The sequence below is a fragment of the Lupinus angustifolius genome, chromosome LG01 (assembly GCF_001865875.1).
Source record: "Lupinus angustifolius cultivar Tanjil chromosome LG01, LupAngTanjil_v1.0, whole genome shotgun sequence".
NCBI lineage: Eukaryota > Viridiplantae > Streptophyta > Magnoliopsida > Fabales > Fabaceae > Lupinus > Lupinus angustifolius.
Genome location: NC_032009.1, coordinates 36,044,534 through 36,066,006, shown reverse-complemented (window position 1 = coordinate 36,066,006; position 21,473 = coordinate 36,044,534). Strand labels below are relative to the sequence as shown.

General features: G+C 28.2%; 2 protein-coding genes and 1 long non-coding RNA gene across 3 annotated transcripts in view; 2 read left to right on the top strand and 1 right to left on the bottom strand.

Moving 5' to 3' along the window:
* Positions 1-20,021, top strand: part of LOC109325206 (cellulose synthase-like protein G1) — a 28,561-nt gene extending 8,540 nt beyond the window's left edge. The window contains exons 9-10 of the mRNA XM_019557408.1: positions 13,291-13,300; positions 20,011-20,021. The gene's annotated coding sequence lies outside the window, so the exon portion shown is untranslated. The remainder of the gene's footprint in view (positions 1-13,290; positions 13,301-20,010) is intronic.
* LOC109325214 (homeobox-leucine zipper protein HAT3-like) lies at positions 13,379-16,216 on the top strand. Its single transcript, XM_019557420.1, has 4 exons — positions 13,379-13,609; positions 14,063-14,397; positions 15,021-15,100; positions 15,538-16,216. The coding sequence occupies exons 1-4, from the start codon at positions 13,414-13,416 to the stop codon at positions 15,890-15,892; spliced, it is 966 nt and encodes a 321-aa protein (XP_019412965.1). The 5' UTR covers positions 13,379-13,413; the 3' UTR covers positions 15,893-16,216.
* Positions 18,413-18,887, bottom strand: LOC109325222. The gene is made up of 2 exons (XR_002105101.1): positions 18,779-18,887; positions 18,413-18,665 (listed from the first exon to the last, which is right to left on the bottom strand). It is a non-coding gene; the product is annotated as an uncharacterized LOC109325222 (long non-coding RNA).

The window sequence follows — 21,473 nt, the reverse complement described above, 5'->3', positions numbered from 1 at the left end:
CAAAGAAGTTACTCAGGAAAATTCTTTCTCATTGTCACTTCTTTATTATCAACTATGGTCAAGAAGTATCTGTACCCAAGGGTGCTAGGGATAAAGAAGGGTCCCTATATATCCATGTGTAACAAATAAAAAACACATACATAGTTAGTGATACTATTAGGATAGGGTAATTTCCTCTGTTTAGAAAGATGGAAAACATGACAAGGATTCATAATTTTATTGCATTTAATAGAAGGAAAAATATTTTGCATAGTCATTAGTTTGTCATGAGAAAGGTGGCCTATCCTACTAAGCCACACATTAGTGTCATATGAAGTAAAGGTATTAACTCGGTTATCTTTTTGTTGAGTGTGTGTGATGGGTAAAGTCCTCACAAAGCCTTTTATTGCATATAAATCATTCCTCAATTCAGCTACACCAATCATCTTCAAGGATGGGAGGCCCTGAATATGGCAAACATTTTTAGAGAAAGTTAATTGACAAGGAATATAATCAACCATTTTTGAAATAGAAATCAAATTATAGTGAAATGTCGTAATATATAGAACATCAGTTAAGTACAGATTGGATGAGAAAACAACACTTCCTGAAATGGTGGTGGCTATTTGGTTGCCATTGGGCAGGATAACAAAGACAACATTGATTTGTTTGTAGGTTTGGAATTTTGAAAGAGTGTGTCATACATGATCCGTAGTCCCTGTGTCAAGGTACCAGTCAAGAGATTTAGTGTGACAGTTCAAGAAGTACCTTATACCTTTATCATTGGATTCACTAGTGTGTGCTGAATTGGTTGGTGTTGTGATCACTTCTTGAGGGTTGTTGTAATATAGACAAAATAGTCTGGTGTTGTTGAGGAGTGATGTTGACTATAGTGGCTTGTTCATTGTTTTTGTTAGAAATGACTTGCTCCCTCATTTCCTTTTGGGAGCTATGTTCATATGGTTCTTCATCAACAGTAACAAGATTGTTAATGCTGTAATTTTTAGAGTATGTTGGTGGGAAACCATATTTCTTGAATCATTGATCAATGGTGTACCCTGTCCTGTGGCAAAAGGTGCAAACCTTGGCCCATCTTTCACTTGGACCTCTTGCTGAATTTCTACCTGTTTGATACATCCTTTATCTACCTCTTCCTCTGTTTCCTCTAGAGTTCACTACTATATCATTGTTGTTGTTGCTATAATTCGCTTCAACAGTGCTCAACATAACCTTTGGTTCTCCATATTGATTAGTAATAAGCCTTTCTTGTTTGATTAAAAGTGAAAAAGGCTTTGTTCATTATAGGGAATGGATCCATCATCATAATTTGTGACATCACTCCTTCATATTGGTCATTGAGCTCATTAAGGAAGCAAATGATATAGTCATTTTCCCCTATATCCTCTTATAGTTGAAATCAAGTTGCAACTACACCACTCAATGCAAGAACATAAGAGGATAGACCTAAAATTATCTAATTTTTGCCAAATATCTTTTATATGTGTATGATATGCTCCTATACTAAGGTTTCCTTGTTTGTAGGTATATTTTTCAGCCAACAATTATGAAATGTGGAATATATCACCTTAATAATATAACTAATAATTAACTTTTAATTAAAATTATCAATACATGATTATAAGATTCGAATTCATTGTTCTCAGAATTTTATACATATTAGATTATTATGACTCGAATTATTGATGAATATAGGTAAGATTTGGAGGCAGTCCTAGGGTAGGTGAGATTGTGTTGAATGTTAAAGGTGAATAAAATTAAAAGGGAATAAAATAAAAAAGAAAGTGGATTGGATGCATGTGTGATAATAATATATGAATGATTGTAGAGAAAGTGCGTGTCTGCTTAAGAACCGACAAAGTGACACGCACGAGTGTAATCATCGGACCACGTGTTCCCACGTGCCTAATCATCACATCTCAAACCACGTGCCCCATCAAGATATTAATTGTATATTATACATAATTGTATTAAGTGAATGAAGTAATTTATACATATTTAATATATATTTAATATTTATTTGTATTTAAGAGTTAAAGATAATTAAATATGAATAATTGATTGATAATTTAAAAACCATTTTATACATTTCTGTCTCTTAATATTTCTCAATAAAATCATGATAATATAATGTGCCTCTGTATTTGCGTTTTCAGTTTTTATAAACTTCACATATTTCAAAAATAAATAGGAGGGTGGTCAAAATATAAATTTTATTTTTTGACAATTAACTTCTGCATCTTTTAATTTTTCTTTGATTTTTGAATGAGATTTCTTATCCATCTTTGAATGATAAAAATGAAAAATTAGTGGTGTAAGGCTTCACCGGATCACCAAGATTGAGTGTTCAATTCATTGGAACGACATTTGTTGAAATGGACAACCACAAAACTAAAAATAGATTAGTTTCATACCCAAAAAAGTGAGAAAATATCATTAGTAATACCAAAAAATACATGATGATGTCAACCATACTCAAGTTTCAATTTCTTAAAGAGTATATAATTCAAAATTCAGTGCAAAACACTAATATTTCCATATCATCATAAATTTAGATGAAATTATAACATATATTTATTAATTGAGTGCAATAATCTTAATTATTTATTTTATTTAATGTCTAAATTAATATAGATTATGCAAAAACCAATCAGACGTTGGTTTAGTAGTGTACGACTCTATTGAATCTTCAATGTCTAATGAGAACGATACTTGTTGAGAGTGACAGTCATGAACTTTGAAAGTGATTAATTCCTTACTCAAAAAATGTGAGAGAATACTTTTACTGGTACAAAAAAAGAGTGATAGAATGTTGATGGAATGAGGGCCACAAGAAACATTCGTACATTGTTTGCAAGAAGATAAATAAAAGGAAATAAAATAATATAAAAGAAAATAAAGATGTTAAAGAATCGACAGAAGAAAGTATATTTCATTTACATATTTGGATGAAGAGAAAACTAATAGATTTTTCATAAAAAAAGAAGACATGTAAAATTACCCATCTATATAAAATTATAAATGCAAATACTTTATGATGCATAAAAAATTAATGATTTTCTTGGAGCACAAAATCCATCTCATATTTCTATTTCAAAATATTGGCATTTTAGACATGTTATGTTAGTATTAATTTCTTTGTGAGAGGTTAAAACTGACAAAATAATTGATAATTTTTATTAAGAGAATAAAGTATTTTATTCCTATAAGGAAATAAGTTATTTTATCTGACCACTAAAAATATAACATATATTCTATTTTTATTTAATTTTCATAAATATTTTGGTATAAAATGATTAAATATGACACATGTCTAAACTTATAACATTGTTTTCCCATTTTCTAATTGTGAGCAAATGTAATTATAATACATAAATTTAAATATTGATTCAAATAAATATCATATCACCATATATTAAAATCAGAAAAAGTGTATATACTGACAGTGTAAGAGTTTTTACATTATTATTATATTATTCACTATTTATTTTTAATTATCATAGACTTTTCGAAAAAATTAATTCAAATAAAGATAAATAATATACTAACTATATATAAATTTTTACATTGTCACTGTATATTTATTATACTATATTAAAATTGTCTATCATTGACTTTCAAATTTTAAAAACTGTTACATTGCACAATTAGATAAGTTTAAGATTATTTAAGATGTATGGCCAACATTCTACATTGCATGGTGATTTCGAAGTTAGGAAGATTCATTAAAATGGTGAGTTAGATTATTTAAGATTCGTTTTTGAGTTGGGTTGTGGATGAGAAATAAGGAAAAATAACAATTTTTATTTTTACTCCAAAACTTAATTCATAAGCAAACTTTAAATTTTACATTAAAAGCTAAAGTATACACCATTAAATATAATAATTGGGGAAGATTGTTTAACTTCTATTAATAAATCATATCATCATCAAGAAGTTTGTTTAATGTTGTAAGACTTAATTAGATTCTTATAAATAATATAATATCATTAGAAGTCAATATTTGATCAATAAGAATATATGTTAAGAGGAGCATCTACCATCTCATTAACGACTAGTTTCTTAAGTATAGAATGAAAATATAAACTCAATTAACAAAACAAAATATATATCATTTCATCTTTTTGGTAAGGAACTAATCATTTTTGAGATATATGATTATCATCCTAACAAGTGTTTCTCACGGAAATCAAATTCTCCACCTTTTGTTTTTCTTACAAATCTAGCAGGGTTTTATACTACTGGACCAATATCTTGTTTTTTTATAAAAATAAAAATATTATTGGGTATTTCAAGATTATATAATATATGAGTTAAAAAATATAAAGGAACATATATCTAATGCCCTCAAGGTTGGAGTCAAACTTAAATATTTTTTCATACGGTTCATAGAAAAATACTGCACCTCAAAAATGAAAATATCCTATTGTTTGAACCCTCAATCCGAATGCAGTAGATAAAGATCTAAAGTGGAAAAATTAAGTTAATTGCATACATAATTTGACATGGTATTTACAATATTTCTCTACCTCTTAATTAATTTTTATCTTGTTTCTTAAAAAGTAAGAGAAAAATCATTCAACAACTTTTTAATGTCCCAGAAATCAGTTACCCACAGTTTATAAAAATATTTCTATATTTATGCATCTCTTAATTTTCCTTGCATATTGAATATTATTTTTTTTTGTTGGGGGAGGGGCTCCGATTCGGCAAGAAATCAAAATTTTCTTCAAAGATCATAACTCTCTAAAATTTGTTCATTTTTAAATATTACTTTTAAAAAATCACAATTTAATGATTTGAACCCATTAATTAGTCAATTCTAGTAATTTAAATCAGTTTACTCTTTTTGACCTATTATAAAAATGAGTTAACATGACCAAAGTTATTTTTAAAGTAATTCAATCAACTCGAGTTAGCGAATTGGATATTTTAACCTTGTTGCCCCACCCAAATCCACACTAATTAAATAAAAGTAACATAATATTATACTATACATGTAATTTTAAAAGAATTTAATCTTCCAGCACAAATAATGAAATATTTTTATAAAATGACATATATTATTTCTATTTAAGAGTTTTTCATATAATTATTAAAAGATACACTAACCATTAGGGATAATAATGAGTATCCAGACTCGTGGATACCGGTAAAAGATATTTACAACTAGTTGAGTCTAGTTCATATTTTTGGACTTGTGAGTAATTGAAATCTGAAATTTTAAGATTCATTGTTGGATGAGTCTAGGTTTGGGCAATGAGGTACTCAGACCCATGAGTACCCAAACCTATTATTCCTTCGTATATATTGTTAATCCATAATGTTATATTGTTAATTCATAAATTTGATTGTTATATTGTTAAATGATATGTATAATCCAATATTTTGTTGATTGAATAATTCTTCCTAAATCAATTTTACATCATAATTTAAAATAGTCAATTTAAAATGTGTATAAAACTTTAAATATATTTTACAATATTTTTCTTTTGATATAAGATTGTAAGAATCAAATACACAATTACATAAGTTTTTCGTGATAATTTTTAATGTTTTTGAATTTGTGAAAAATCCGCAGATCTGCTGGGTACTCAAGGCCCTGTATGCAACAGACTTAGTGAGTATTAGCACAAGCCTGGTTGAAATCTGAGTCCAAAAATGAAGCAACATAGCGGGTCCAGGTAATACACTACTCGGGTCCATCCAGACGCACTACTATCCTTACTTATCATATAAGCAAAATTCTTATATAAAAACTAAACTCATTTAAGATAGAATGTAATAACTATTTACGATTAGTGTAAATATATATAGTAACTAATATCATTTATAATTCATTTACATCAATAATAATTAAATATGAATGTTAAATAACATATAAACAATATAATCGTATATTGTTTGTGCATACATTCTTTTTAAAATATTAACATTAGATTTTACCACCTTTTAAGAAAGTGCTTAACTTAGTGTAGAATATAGTAAATTAAATTTTGAAGTATAATTGAATTAATAAATTTGAAAGGTGGTATCCTTGGAAACACAAGAAACCATTAAAAACTTAAACGCAAATATTTGAAACAAATGAACCCATTAATTAAATAGAGAACGTTGGTTAAGAAATTAAGAAACACAGTGGTATACAAGTGAAGTTTTAATGAAACCATGTCCCATAAAAAAATGTTATGACTTAAGCGAATGGAGATCAGCGGTCCCACTTTTTGGTGTCCCATTGTGTCTCAATCCAATAGAAATTTGATATGTACTTAAAAAGAAAATTAAAAAATATATGAAATAACATTTTATGTAATTTGGTGGGATTTGATTGACTTGAGACATAGGGACATAAAACTTTTGGGACAGAGGATCTTGGTTCGACTTAAGCGAGAAGAGTCCAACTCAAATGGTTAATACTATTAGGTGGTGTACTTTTATGACTTAAGTATAATATTGAGTTCGGTATAATATTTAATATGAGACTTTTAATATTGTCATCTTTAAGAGGTCGACGTCCAATATGAAACTCCTAACATTGGCTATTCACTTATCTATATTCGATAATATATATTAATTTATCTTATAGATAGTTCTTCTCATGACGCAACTCTCAACAAAGACATCAATTGTTAGAAACTTAAACACACGAGAAGAACTCAACCCAAAAGACTAGTCAATTAGGTGGGAGAGTCTCATGACTTAATATCACATTAAGCTTGATATGGTATCCAATATGGAGATGACATCTTTTGTTGTAAAAATGTGTCACTCTATATCATCATTTGTGATTTGTCAGAAAAATACTTAATTATTGAAATTTTAACTTAACTATTTTTTCAATTAATCATAAATGAGTAACACATAGAATAATAGAATTTTTAGGACCCAAGATGTGTTTCTCCCTATGTGAAAGTTCTAATAAATTCTAAGTCAAAATCCTTCTTCAAAGAGATAAAATCCATTGATAAAGTCCATTGATAAAATCCATGTGTATTATTGATGTCACTCTCTCTAATTAGTTAAAAAAAATTAAAGTTATTGAATATTAAGTTGAAGTAAATTTTAAAGTGAGTTTTTTAGTATTATTAAGGATATTTTTACCCTTTTGGGTAATGACTCTTTTTCAGGGTGTGTGGCTATCCCTTCAAATAAGAGTCACTCAGAGGAATCAAATGCTTAACATTTTGATCATCTTAAAAATTTAGCAAAACCTTATTAGTTTAAAGTGAACAATTTTTGCTAATATTAAATCTGGACTCATCATCACTTACAGATTGGACTAGTTCATAATCTGAGTTAATATTATATAATATAATTATCTTCTCCAGAATTACAATTACATAAACCTAATTAAACAATTAATAAGTAATATTTTATTAGAATAAAATGTCACAACTAACTTAAAAATATCATCAATTTTCATATTTTAATCACAACGAAAATACACAAATAAGTTTAAAAATAAACTAAAAACTAACATTTTGTTAATAACAAAAAAAAACAAATACAACTGTAATAATCACAAGAAAAACTAAAACTAAAATCAAAACACTATATTTTCCCTCTCAAAATGATATTATTATGGTGTTTTAAAATATCATTGAATCAACTGAACTAAACGAATGAACTGATCAAGACGTGTTTTATGTTTACACGCCTTAAATTAATTGAGTCAAACCAATTTATATTAATATTAGTGCATGATCAATTGGGTAAGCAACTTGGGCCGGTCAAATTATTAATTCGACTGACCGGACTTACCTGAATTAATAAGAAGTGACATATAAAGAAATATGTGTCATTAAACTAGTTAACTAAATTTATTGTATAGTTTATTACTGAAAATTATATACATATAAATTAAAATTTTAAAAGTAAAATATACAAAATTTATTGTTAGTGATAATGATATATGTAATTTTGAGGGATTATAAGAATAATATAAATATAATTTTTAGTAAAGCTAAAATTTAAACAAACATGTACAATTATTATATTAGTGATAATGATTTATTTTATTTAAGAGATGATAAGAATATGAAGTAATGTGAAGATATAATTTTTTAATAAGGATAAAATGTGACATAATAAAGTTACACCATCTAACTGCTAATCCCCTTTTAAAATAACTATGAGAACTAGATATATATTATAGATTTAATAATAATCTTAAGGGTGAAATATTAATTTTAAAAATAAGTTGACTTTCTCTTTTCACTTTTTATTTAACCAAATGAAAGTTAAGTGAACTTAATACTACTTTAACTACTCTTTTTCTCTTTTTCTCATAGTAACCAAACAAGAAAAAATTATCTTCTGTATCTCTCTTTTTCTTCTCTTCGGTCAAATAAAACATAAATGAATTAGGGAATACTAACAAGTGTCCTAAAAAATATTGTTTGAGATTTTAAAAATAGAAAATAATACTACAAGACGATGTATTTAATATCTTACAAATTTAAAAGTAATTAATCATTTTCAACGCCAAAAATATATACAGAAAAGTTAGTTGTAAAATTGTTAACATATAAGCTATGTATCATTCTATGGATGGCAATAGACACAAGACCCATACATAAACATGAATAATATCTGCAACGGGTAAAGTTCAGATTAGTAATTTTAGATTCTTAGGTAATTGATATTCTAGATTTTGAGATTTATTATTGGAGGAGTCTGAGTCTGGGTAATGAGATACCACATATAGTGGGTACACGAATTTGCTATTCCTTCATAAATCTATATATAGTAATATAATTGTAATATCATATTAATCATAATTGTAATGTTATATTGTGAATTCATAATTATAATTTCATATTAATTCATAAATATGATTGTTATGTTGTTAAACAATGATATTATGTTGTTAAGCAATGATGTGAAGTTATGTTGTTAAACAATGATGTTATGTTGTTAATTCATATGTATAATATAATGTTATGTTGATTAAAGAGTTACTAAACAAATTTCTATCCTAATATTGAAGTTGTCTTTTTATGTTTGTTCGAGTATAATGAGTTATGCTTAATAATCAATTTAAATTATATTTAAAACTTTAAATTATGTTTTATGCTTTTTTTTCTCTTATTGATTGCCTAAACAAAATATATGATTGTAAGAAAGAAACACATAATTGCATAAATTACTCACAATTATTTTTAATATTTTTGAATTTGTGAGTACTCGCGAATCTATTAGGTACTCAAAGACCCACTGGTAGTAGACTCATCAGGTATCAACAAGGGTTTGGAATGTGTCTGATTCCAAAAATGGAACAATTGGGTGGATCCAGGTAATGCATTACTTTGATACATCTAGACTCATTGTCATCAATATATCATTTTAGTGTTCCTCATTCCAAGTAGGGGTGAGCATGGGTCGGAATGAGACATATTAAGGTTTGTCCGTTACTCGATCCTGAATGTTGGTTGGGTCATTTTTTTGAACCAAGATACAGCCTAGAGCTGAAGCTAACCCGACCCTAAATATTGTTTGGGTCAACTTTAAACTCGACTCGACCTAGACCCGATTAAATATAATGCATAATCATTTTAGATAGAAAATTTTCAATATTACTTATTATTATTATTAATATGTAATTTGACATATAAAATGATATATATATACACATATTGTTAATCATGTATATATGATAAAAAATTTGAGAATCAATGATACATTCGACCAAAAAATGTTATTACTCGGTATACAATTAAATAGATACGCATACAAATATGATGAGTAAATAACCACGTGACAAGTTGAGCTGGATCATGCTTGGTGTCTACCTGACCTTAAATATTGTCTAAGTCTAATTTTTGAATTTAAACTTGGTCTAGATCTGATGAAACCCGACTCTATTCGGGTCGATCATGATCGAGAAATATTTAGTGAGCGATAAGATCAGTTACTGCTCACCCATAATTCCAAGACACTTCTAATTAAATTACAAATTCATTTACTTTAACTAAAAACATTTGAAAACTGATATAAACAAAACAATAACAATAATCAAATTTTAGTCTTAATAGGTGTCCCTAATATATGAATTAAATCACACCATAATATTTATCATATATTATATTTATTAACAAATTATTATTATATAAATTTTTCTAATCATTTATTTTATAATTTTTTAAATCTTCATTTACCTCAAGAAATTAAATTAATGTCTATTCATCATATTATAGAAAATTTGAGCTAGGATCCTATTAAAAAATTTAAGAATTCAAATTTAAGGACCCGAGTTCTTCCCCTTATATTCCAGTACTCAGAGAATCTAGATGAGATGGTTTTTTGTTGAGTACTTGAAAAGCCATTATTAGGTTAACATTCCTGGCGCGTTCATCTGCATAGCGCGTGAAACACAATAGTCAACCAGCGAAAATGACGCTTTTCTACTTTTCTTCCTCAACACAAATGAATTATAATTATAATATAATATTATATAAATTATTACAAATAATAAATACAATGTTAAAATGTGAAACTTTAGTTCCTTATTATGTTGTGTGGAATTTTCATCTTCCAACTTAAATCATTTTGTAAATATAATTACTAGCGTGTCGACAAACATTTTGTATCTGCCAACTCGCATTCTTATTTTATGATATTAAATATTAAATTTATATTTTTTATTATAGAGAATTAGAATATTTTTTATTAGATGTGCTTCATATTATAATTTTTGTATTTATTATAATATCCAACTTAAAGTGAGATGTATTAATTATAGTTATCTAAGATTATATAGTTTTACTTTAAAAATTAAAAATATTAAGAGCAAAATGGGAAAATAAAATTATGGGGATAGTTATGTCAAAATTTGACTTTATATATATAATAAATAATTATAATCATTCCATTAGATTATATAATATTAAACGTATCATCCCCATATAAGATCCAAAACTTTTGAGGTTCTTTATTTGTACAAAATTCATCTTCCTAATTTTATATATATGCTTTACATCTTCTAATTAAAAATTTGTAAAAAAAAATATCCTCACATTGATATAATAATATCATCTTCTACAATTAAATGTTTAATACAGTTTTCCAATATGTGTCATTGAGAAACATAAGCAAGACAAAAGAAAGAGGAAATGAGATAGTGTGGAATAATAAAAAATAATCCTTATTTCTTCTAATTTTTTTATTTTTAATAATAATCTAATCTAACTAATCTAGAATTAAGTAAAGCTGTAAAGGACATCGGTAAATGTTAGATTGGATGAATAAACACACTTTATTAGGTTGATCTATGAAAGATTTTTTCTTTAAACAAATAAAAATGAAATTTCCACATAATTATTTACTTTGATTATTTACATTAATATTTTGAAAATTAAAAAATTTATCCACTAATATTTCATTTTATTAAATATAGTACAATAAGGATGAGTTTGGCATAATTGAATAAAAAAACATCTTCCAATTTTTTTCGATTTTTTATCTATTGATATAGTTAATACAAATTAAATAAAAATTTGGTTTCAGTAAAAAATAAATAAAAATAATATGCTTTAAAGTAAGATGATAATTGTGGAAAGAAAAGCTTGATTTTAGGCTAAAATGCAATTTTAGTCTCTTATCTTTGTTAATTGTTGCAACTTTTATATTCCTATTTTTATATATGATTCTTATATTCCAGCTTATATAGATGCTGTCCAAGGTAGTATTGCATTTGTTATCCAAACTTTTAAAGTGCAATTTTAATATCTTTTTTTATATTATGCAAAATTTACCCCTAATTTTTATAAGTGATTTTCATCATTAACTAACATGATTGTATAAAAACAGTCATCATATTAACATATCCACTTTGTTTTTTGTAATTGTACTTAAATTATTTATTACAATTGTCCATATACATTTTTATTGAATAATATATCTTTAAATATAAGTAGTTTTATAGATGCTTAATTTTTTGTATCAAATATAATATTTTAACTTATTTTTGGTAGTCTTAATTACTAATAACTTGAGAGCTTAAATAAGAGTGTAATATTTATATATTATCAGTGTAAATATTTATACAGTTAGTAAATCATTCATATTTTATTTTTAATTTTTTTAAAGAGTTAATAATAATAAAAAATAATATATTGATATTGTATAATTTTTTTATACCGCAAATACATACATTTTTTCTCCTTCATAAAACTCAAGCAGTGTGTTTGAAACATTTACTAAACCTATCCAAATTCAATGTCTAACAAACACAAACATTAAGCTAAATAAATAAGCATTGTTTTCAAACACAATTAATATTTTTTGCTACTGCCAAATGTATTTTCTCACTTTTTAGGTAATGAACTAATGTTTATCGAGATTTATAATTACTTCTCTCAATAAATATTGTTCATAGAAATCAAACTCTCAATCTTACGAGTTCAATAAAACTTTATACCACTAAACGAATGCATTATCAGTTAATAATAAACATTTTAACCGTATTTTTATCTTACACACAAGTTTCTAACCAAAACATGCACCAACAAGTTAAGTAGTAATAACTCAACCATAGTTAAAAAGGTAACCAGATTTGGACTTTTATGAAACCAAAAGAAGTGTGTAAAGATGAGATTCAAACCCTACTTGGACACAATACTTGATAAATATGCTACAAACAAATATTTAAGGTTTAGACTTATTTTTAATTTTAAGTTAAAAAATTTTAAAAAATTTCAAATTCATTTCCCTTACTTTCCACCATGAGAAGGTTGAGGAGAAGATTCTGATTCATAAAGGAATAAGAATCAGTTGTCCAAAATTATATCACAAATCATATTCTGCACCAATAAAAATATGTAATATTAATTAAAAAAATTAAAATATATTATTTTTTCTGTTTTTATTTCAACATCATTAGTACCGAAAATGATTGAAACATTTTGGAACAACAAATTTTTGGATGACATGAGTTTTTTTTGTTTACAACATATATCCTCGCACCGGAGGCAATCCTATCTGAGTCGGGAATATCCACAAGTACGTGAGGCTAACTCTCCTAGTGAATATTTTTTCATCCACAAGACTCGAATCCAAGACTTTACTTAAAGAGAATCAAACATGTATCACTTGAACCAACTCGTCGGTGGATGACATGAGTTGAAAGGCAAAGAAAGAAGATAGTAATATTATATATGATGATTGAATGAAATTGGTATACTGACACAGGTCATCATTAACTCTACACCTATTCACTATCTCTTTTCTTATCTATCTCTTTCATATTTATCTATCTATCTATCTATACATATATATATATTTACATAGAGAGAGAGTCTCATTCGTTCATTCATTTATCCTTCATCCTTTTACTATTCTGCAAAAAAGCTAAAGTTTGTGACACCCCCACAACTTCACCACCCTATTCTATTTTTCATTTCCTTTCTTTTTCAATAAATGGGTGACAAAGATGATGCTTTGAGTTTGGATTTGGATTTGAGTTTAAGTTTGGGATGTGCTCAAAATGCAAATAATAATAACAATAATAATAATAATCAAACTCCTTTGAAGGTTATGAATCTCATGCATAACCCTCCAAATCAATCTCTTCAAAATCAAAGACTTTCTTTTAATACTTTGTTTCATTTTCCTGGTATGTTATTCTCCTTAATCTCTCTCTCTTTTCTCTTTCTTTTTTTTTTGTTAATTTATTTCATGGATTCATTCAAATGTTTGTGTGTGTTTTTTTCACTTGCAAAAACTTTAATTTTTTGGGTTAAAAGATAAACCCATTTCTCTTTTTTCAACAAGTTTTGTATTTTACATTTCATTCAATGTTTCATTTTTTGTTTGAACGAGTTTTTGGATTCTAGATTCAACCAAATTTGTTTCTGTTTTTGCCACAAAGAAAAATACCATTTTTAAAAAAAAAAATCAATTTTCTTCTTTGAAGAACGGAGATATAAAATTATATATCATGCAATGAGGAACAAAATATTCATTTGTTTCTGAATTGAAGCATCTGTTTTAGACAGAAATACCCTTAACAGTCATTATTAATTACACAAATTGCCACTATCTAACTCACGTGCCACTCACATGACAGATCGAACCTCCGAGCCGCCCTCGTTCCTCCGTGGAATAGCCGTGAATGCAGCTCCGCCGCCGTCATTGGCGGTGGCGTCTGCCGGCGACGATGAGAATGGGGTATCGTCGCCGAACAGCACGGTATCGAGTGTCAGCGGGAAGAGGCTTGAAAGGGAAGCTAATGGAGACGACACCGACGCCGCCGAGAGGGCCTCATGTACTCGTGGTGGTAGCGATGATGATGGTGGTGATGGTGATGGCGATGGCGAAAATTCGAAGAAGAAATTGAGGTTGTCAAAGGAACAAGCCTTGGTACTAGAAGATACATTCAAGGAGCACAATACTCTGAATCCGGTGAGTTGTAGTGGCATTTATGTAATTCAATGGAATGGTAAGGGCATATTTGGGATTTCATTCTAGTTCTAATTTGTTTATGTTGAGGTTGTCTTTTTCTTTCCTTCTTAAATTATGTTTTTAAATTGTATTATTTTTAAACCATTCTAATTCAATGTAGGATTTGCACTTAAATTGTTACAACTTTTTTATCATTAATATTAATCTAATATATATGCACTATCAATATGAAATTTATACACAGTATTGGTTTCTATTGCTTTTTTTATGCAAGAGTAAATCATAGATGGTGCGACATTAATAGCATAACAAACTCTTATATTATCGCTTCATACATCTTTTTCTCTTAATCATTTGTGTCTATATTATTCTCGGTATTTGAAATTGTGGACCGAATATGTGATTCGGCCGCAATATTATGGTTGCAGTGATTGCATTTGGGCTACACCAGACTGCATCGCTATCAAAAATATTTTTTTAGTCGCAAAATAATTCACACCGCAACAGCCGCAACCGCATTGCAACAATCCACAATGACCGCAATCACATTAACTACAACCGCGATTGTAATGGCGACCTCAATTTAAAACAGTGATTATTGTTATTATATTGTTTTTTTGTAGAAACAAAAGCAAGCATTGGCAAATCAGTTGAATCTGCGGCCTAGACAAGTGGAGGTGTGGTTTCAGAACAGAAGAGCAAGGTGAGTTTCTCATTTATGTGACATGCCCACACACACATGCACATTTGATGTATATGCTTGAGCACACGCCCGAAGATGTGTGACATATATACTACAAAACAACCGCACGAGCGTTTCTAGCCTTTGTATGATTCCATTTATACCGGGATTTGTGTTATAAATGTCCATAAATAGAAACAGAAAAATATAAGCAATGTTGTTGCTTTAGCTCAATTGTTATACAAACAATATTGATGAAACAAACGACAATTGAGCGTGCGGCAGCAACAACGATGTCACAAACATTTAGACATGTAGTAATCTAGTAACGATGTAATCTGAGTTTTTAATTTTTTGGTGTTACTTCATCTTATATCGGGCGCGTTGTTTGACTTCATCTTAAACTATGCCATGGAAGAAAGAAAGTGATGTAAATGCTTTTGTTTCGATTACGGCAGGACCAAGTTGAAGCAAACTGAAGTGGATTGTGAGTACTTGAAAAGATGCTGTGAGCATCTATCTGAAGAGAACAGGAGATTGCAAAAGGAAGTGCAAGAGCTTAGGACATTGAAGTTATCCTCACACCTCTACATGCACATGAACCCTCCTACCACTCTTACGATGTGCCCATCATGCCAGCGAGTTGGCGTCTCATCTACATCCTCCTCATCACCAGCCACCATGCCCTCTGCTCCGGCTCTAGCTAACTGCAACCGACTGGGCCTTAACATCCAGCGGCCAGTGCCGATCAACCATTGGGTGCCGATGCAAATCCAACACCGACCATTTGACATCCCAACCTCCCGGCCATAATTGTCTGGGCAAGTGCATTTTAGTTGCTAGACAGAAATGAATCAATGAAATAGAACTCTCAGGTGTTGGTTTATTAGGGACTTAATGTGACTTTGGTTACTCTCAAGTGCATTTTTTATTTTGGCCCTATAGATAGAACATGTTATAGTAAACTTAAGAATATGTATAGTGTGGACATGGTAAAGTAGTTTGGTTGTGTTTTCCTTATGCTGAATAGTTTTTTGTTAGACTTCAAAGCTGGAAGAGAGAATGTAAGTCTTTTTCTCTTATTGGATTTGTGATACAAGTTGCTGAAAAAATTGAGATTTTGTAAGGGAGAGACAAATATTTGTTTTTAATTCGATGTATTTTTAATGATAGATGTGATATTTCATTATATATAAAGGGATATAAATGTCTTTATCTTATTACTTTTTTATTTGTTTTTATAGTATTTGTCTTTTCATTAATGAGGAAGATCTTACTTCGACAAATTAAGGAGATTCCAATAAAGTTATGATTGATCTCAAGTAGAAATAAAATTTGACAAAGATTTATAGTACTGTTATAAACACCAATTCGTGTTGGCCGGTTCAACTAGTAAATCAGTCAAAAGACTGTACGGAACAATAGTTATGTCAGTCATGTAATCATACTGTCAAAAATTGCTGAAAACTGGTCGAAATTAGTCATACTGCTTGCTTTCAATTGAATTGTACGAGTCATATGAGTTAATAATTATTTAAAATTAAATGTTTAATGAAAATAAAAAATTATTAGACTTTTATTGATTTTTCAACATTAATGTTAATATATTATATATGTATATTTAAATTCACTGGTATGCAGTTTAATTGGTGAGCTACCGTTTGAATTGCTATACATTATACCAGTATCCTGACCTATTTGATGATTGATATATTATTAATAACATTAATTAATACACCAAATATTTACATTTATTATTATATTATTTATCATTCATATTTAATTATTATTGAATTTTAAATATAAGTAATACAAATAAATGATAAATGAGTTTATATATATATATGATTTTGCATCTTTTGTTTTGATTCACATGATCTAGAGCATGAATATGGAGTTGAGTGAGTCAGATTGTGGGTCTCAACTTTGGGCCTTTATTTGTCTCACAATTTGACTTTTTAAAATATGACATGTTAAGTTTTATTTATATCAAGCCTCAAGTCTAGATTTGAAAATCGGGAACTTACAATGTTCATGTCGACAAACATAATATGTTTCATAAATTGAAAATATTATGATTGAATTACTATTCGTGTATATATTACAGACTCAAATGAAACGAATACTCATATAAAAACCGTGAGAATAATAAATTTGGCTTACAGGTTGGAATTATATTTGGTTTGAATGTGATTTTTCTTTGGTTGTGGACATGTTCAATGGAAAGCACTCGGTCCCCTGGAAGCTTGCAAACAATTGGAAAAAATGTTGTGGCATTATTACACAAATGAACTTTCGGGTATCCCATATTTTCAGGGAAGAGAATGTTTATGCTGATAAATTTTTGGCGGTTTTTGGAGTTTTATCTAAGGTTGATACCTGGTGGGATACTACTCCTGATTTTCTGGTGCATGAAATTGCTAGGAAAAGGACTGATTTGCCTAGTTATAGGTTTAAGAACTTTTAACTGGTTTGTGTGTTTTCGTTGGTTCTTTTGTCTTTGTATTCCTTCTAATCATCATTTAATATAGTTTGGGTGTGCTACCACCCTTCTGCCAAAAAAAATATATTCATATTATTGAAACAAAAACTTTCCCAATAACAATTAATGGAACCTTTCTCATAAAGATTAAAGTACAATATCTATGCATTGATGGTGTAAAAATTTATATATATTCAATGAATTATTTATCATTCATTTGTATTACTTTTATTTAAGAGTTTATAGTGATTGGAGATTGATGATGAATAATATAGTGACATTGTAGAAACTCTAATAGGATCTACATATACATTTTTTCTAAAGATTAATGATTAAGGTCACTAATTTTCGAATTTAAGGTCACTAATAATTAAGAAACATGATTTTTTATTTGTATTCACGAGAATGACAATTAATAAATTTAAATTTTATAAAAAAAATAGATCCACTTTCAAATACAATCACAATACCAATTATTAAAAAATTATTATTATTATTTTTTATGAAATTTGTAAGAAGCAATTACTTAATTCTATTGTATATCCCAAATATTAATAATATAAACAAACTAAGTTATAATTTGTTTTCAATGAAAATATTAGTAAATTAGAGAGGAAGACGTAAAAGTTTTTCAAATGTTCATCCAAGAAATTAACATAATATACTTTATAAAGTGTAAATATTATAATTTAATTGATATTTAGTTTTGTATATTTTACTCATTTTTTTGTACATAGATCAATCATTTGTAGCTATTTTCATATTGAAATTTAAAGTCTTGTAAGAGTATTCTACAAATTTGAAAAAAAAGCAAAAGCAATTGTTTATGAACAAAATAAATCACTCATGAATTCCATATAACAATTTTATTTATCATAGTAAAGCTTACATCTTCATGAGATATAGTTTGTAAAGGAATAAAAACCTATAAAATTGAAGTATATTGTGTTTTTATACAACAACACTTATTGGGTTTAGGTGGAGCAGTAGGGATACATAATCCTGTGAAATAGTGCATAGCTTTGCATTCTTTATCACAATTAGGATGATCTATGCATGTTCCTATACAAACTTCCTTTCCACCAATTGGCACAAATCCATATACTGCATGTATATATCATATGATCAACAAAAGTTAGAAATAAAAATGTATCAAATATTGAAACAGAAAATAATTATTCAAGATTAAAGTTTTGTTTTGTTATTTGTTTACTTACCATGAGATATAAGGAGAACTCCAACAATGAGTGTGAAAATAAATTTCAGCATAACCATGGTAGGATGTGTGCAACTCTTTTCTTTGTAAGTTTTGAATAGGTTGCTTGATATTTATTAGTGTATTTCAATTTTAACTGATTTTGTAATTGTTTCACTTAAAATATATCTAGCCTTCTTTTTTCTTTTTAATGTATCTTGACACGTCCTTATGATTCATTAATAGTTAGATTTCTGGTTTGCTGTAAGTAAAGAGCACATGCTCCTTTTGTAAGAATTAATTATGAAAGCTAATAAAGCAAAACATATTATTCTTTCTCTTTCTCCACCTTTTTTTCTTTTCCTTTTCTCTCTCTCAACACATGACTTCTTCTTCTCCACCGTTCTCACTACTTCTTTTTCTCCTCTAATTCTACAAAAACAAACATGATATCAGAGCTTATAGATCCGAAATTACCATGGATTTTTTTGCCAAAAACGACGTTGTGATGCTTGAAAATTATTTCATATTTAATATATTTAATTTCTTAGAAAAATGGGTAAAATTTTCTTTCCTTTTTCTTTTCTTTTATGTAACCTATAACTTACAAATCATTTTCACTTTTAATTTATTCCATTTTCAAGACGTCACATTTTCAAACCTTGCGGAAATAAAAATTTTAATACATTGAAGATAAAATATTTATTAATTTTTTTTGCCAAGTCTCTTACGGTCAGACGATCTCGTTGCATGGGCACAACATAATACTTCTCAACACCACTGCAAACCATCACTGAATCATCCTGGAGGACTCCTCTATCCAAGCCTCTTACAGTCAAACAATCTCGCTGCATGGGCATAATATCACACACTCGGGCCTTGCCTTTAACAAAGAAATTCCTTAATTGTATTACTTTCAAGAATTTCATATAGTTATTTACCTTTACAAATTCTTGAGGGCAAACATGTCATTAGGCTCTCGTATATATGAGTGTTACCGTTCAGACGACTTAAAAAGAAGTCATGTCTGTATGGAACCCTCTCGCTCATGCGAGAGCTGTCTCGTTCAAGCTAGGGCACATCCATTTTTGAGGCATTTATGGCTTAAGCGAGAGCTGTCTTGCTTAAGCGAGAAAACAATCACTTCTCTTGGTGCCTATTTTATCTCAAGAGAAAGTTGTCTCGCCCCGAGCTAAAACACTTGTTTTCTCTAGACACTTCTCGCTCAAGCGAGAGCTGTCTCGCTCAAGTGAGAAGAGCCTGAATATCATTTTAATTACTTTTCTCAAGGAAAATATTTCTCATTTATATCACGTGTTTTTAAGCCTTGAATTTAACAATTATCATTCCCATAATAATCATTCAAATATTATAATTCAAGAGTGAAAATGGTATTTGCCTACATAAACATAACATAAATCGGTATAAGAAATATTGTTGTACTTAATCCAAACAAACAAAAAATTGATTAAGTACAAGCTTTCTTAATTCCCAAGGCAACTCCAAATTTGTGAGGGAGTTTGGAGGTCCTGATGCATATTTGGACACTACTGTGTCACGATGTCTTCTCCCTCACCTGAGTGTATCGGGTCGCTAGGTTCTCTATTTGCAGGTGAGCTTACTTGATCTGATCTCCTCTCAAACTCTGCATTACACAAAAATAACGTTAATTAGTTAACTGGCAATAATTATTATATTTATGAAATAACTTTTTACATGAAGATAAAACTCGAATTTAAAATGATTTTAATTGCTTTCGTCCATCCGATTCAAGGTTGAATATCTTTGAATCATCATTTGTCATTGAAAGTCTTACAATCAAATAACATTTTTTAAAATAAGATTTTAAATAAAACTTATACCAGAATTATATCGTAATCTGTGGATATACACTAAGCTAGTTCCCACGAAAGAGAGGTGGGTCATAAAGACACCCTGAAATACGAAGTCTTTCCTTTGACAGAACCTTTATGGACATATATTCTCACTTCATTACATTTTTCCGATAGTTCATAAAACTTATTTTTTGTAAGTAAAACATTTTTACTAAAACTAACCTTTTAAAATAAGATCATTAAGCTAGACTTATCATTTTTAAAGTTAGTCAATTTAAACAAAATCAATGCTTTTAAATCAATACTTTTTAAGTAAATCTTACCATTTTAAAGTAAGTTCACTTAACTAAGATTCAACATTTTAAAATCATTTTACCATCTAAGACTTTATAACACTTTAAGTTTATAAAGTCAAGACTTTTAGGTAAATCTCATTATTTCAAGTATACTACTAAAACAAATTTTCATGAACATCTTAACACCTCCTAATTTTTTAGGAAAAAACCTAAGGGTTAGTAAATGTTATTTTCATAGTCATGAAAAAGAATGACTCTGAATTTAATATTTTACACTAAACATGTTTTAGTTATTCTTATTACTTTAAAGTAAGTCAACTAAAATAAATACAACAATTTTTTATGAACATCTTAATACCTCCTAATTTTTTAGGAAAAAACCTCAAGGGTTAGTAAGTGTTATTTTCATAGTCATGAAAATAAATCCTAAGGTAAGACTTTCTACTATTTTAATATTCAAAACTTCATAACACTTTAAGTTTATGAACTCAAGACTTTAATAAATCATCTTTTATCCCAAATCAATATTCTAACTTGGAAATCAAAGAGTAAAATATGCTAAACCACTTTTAAAACATAATACTTT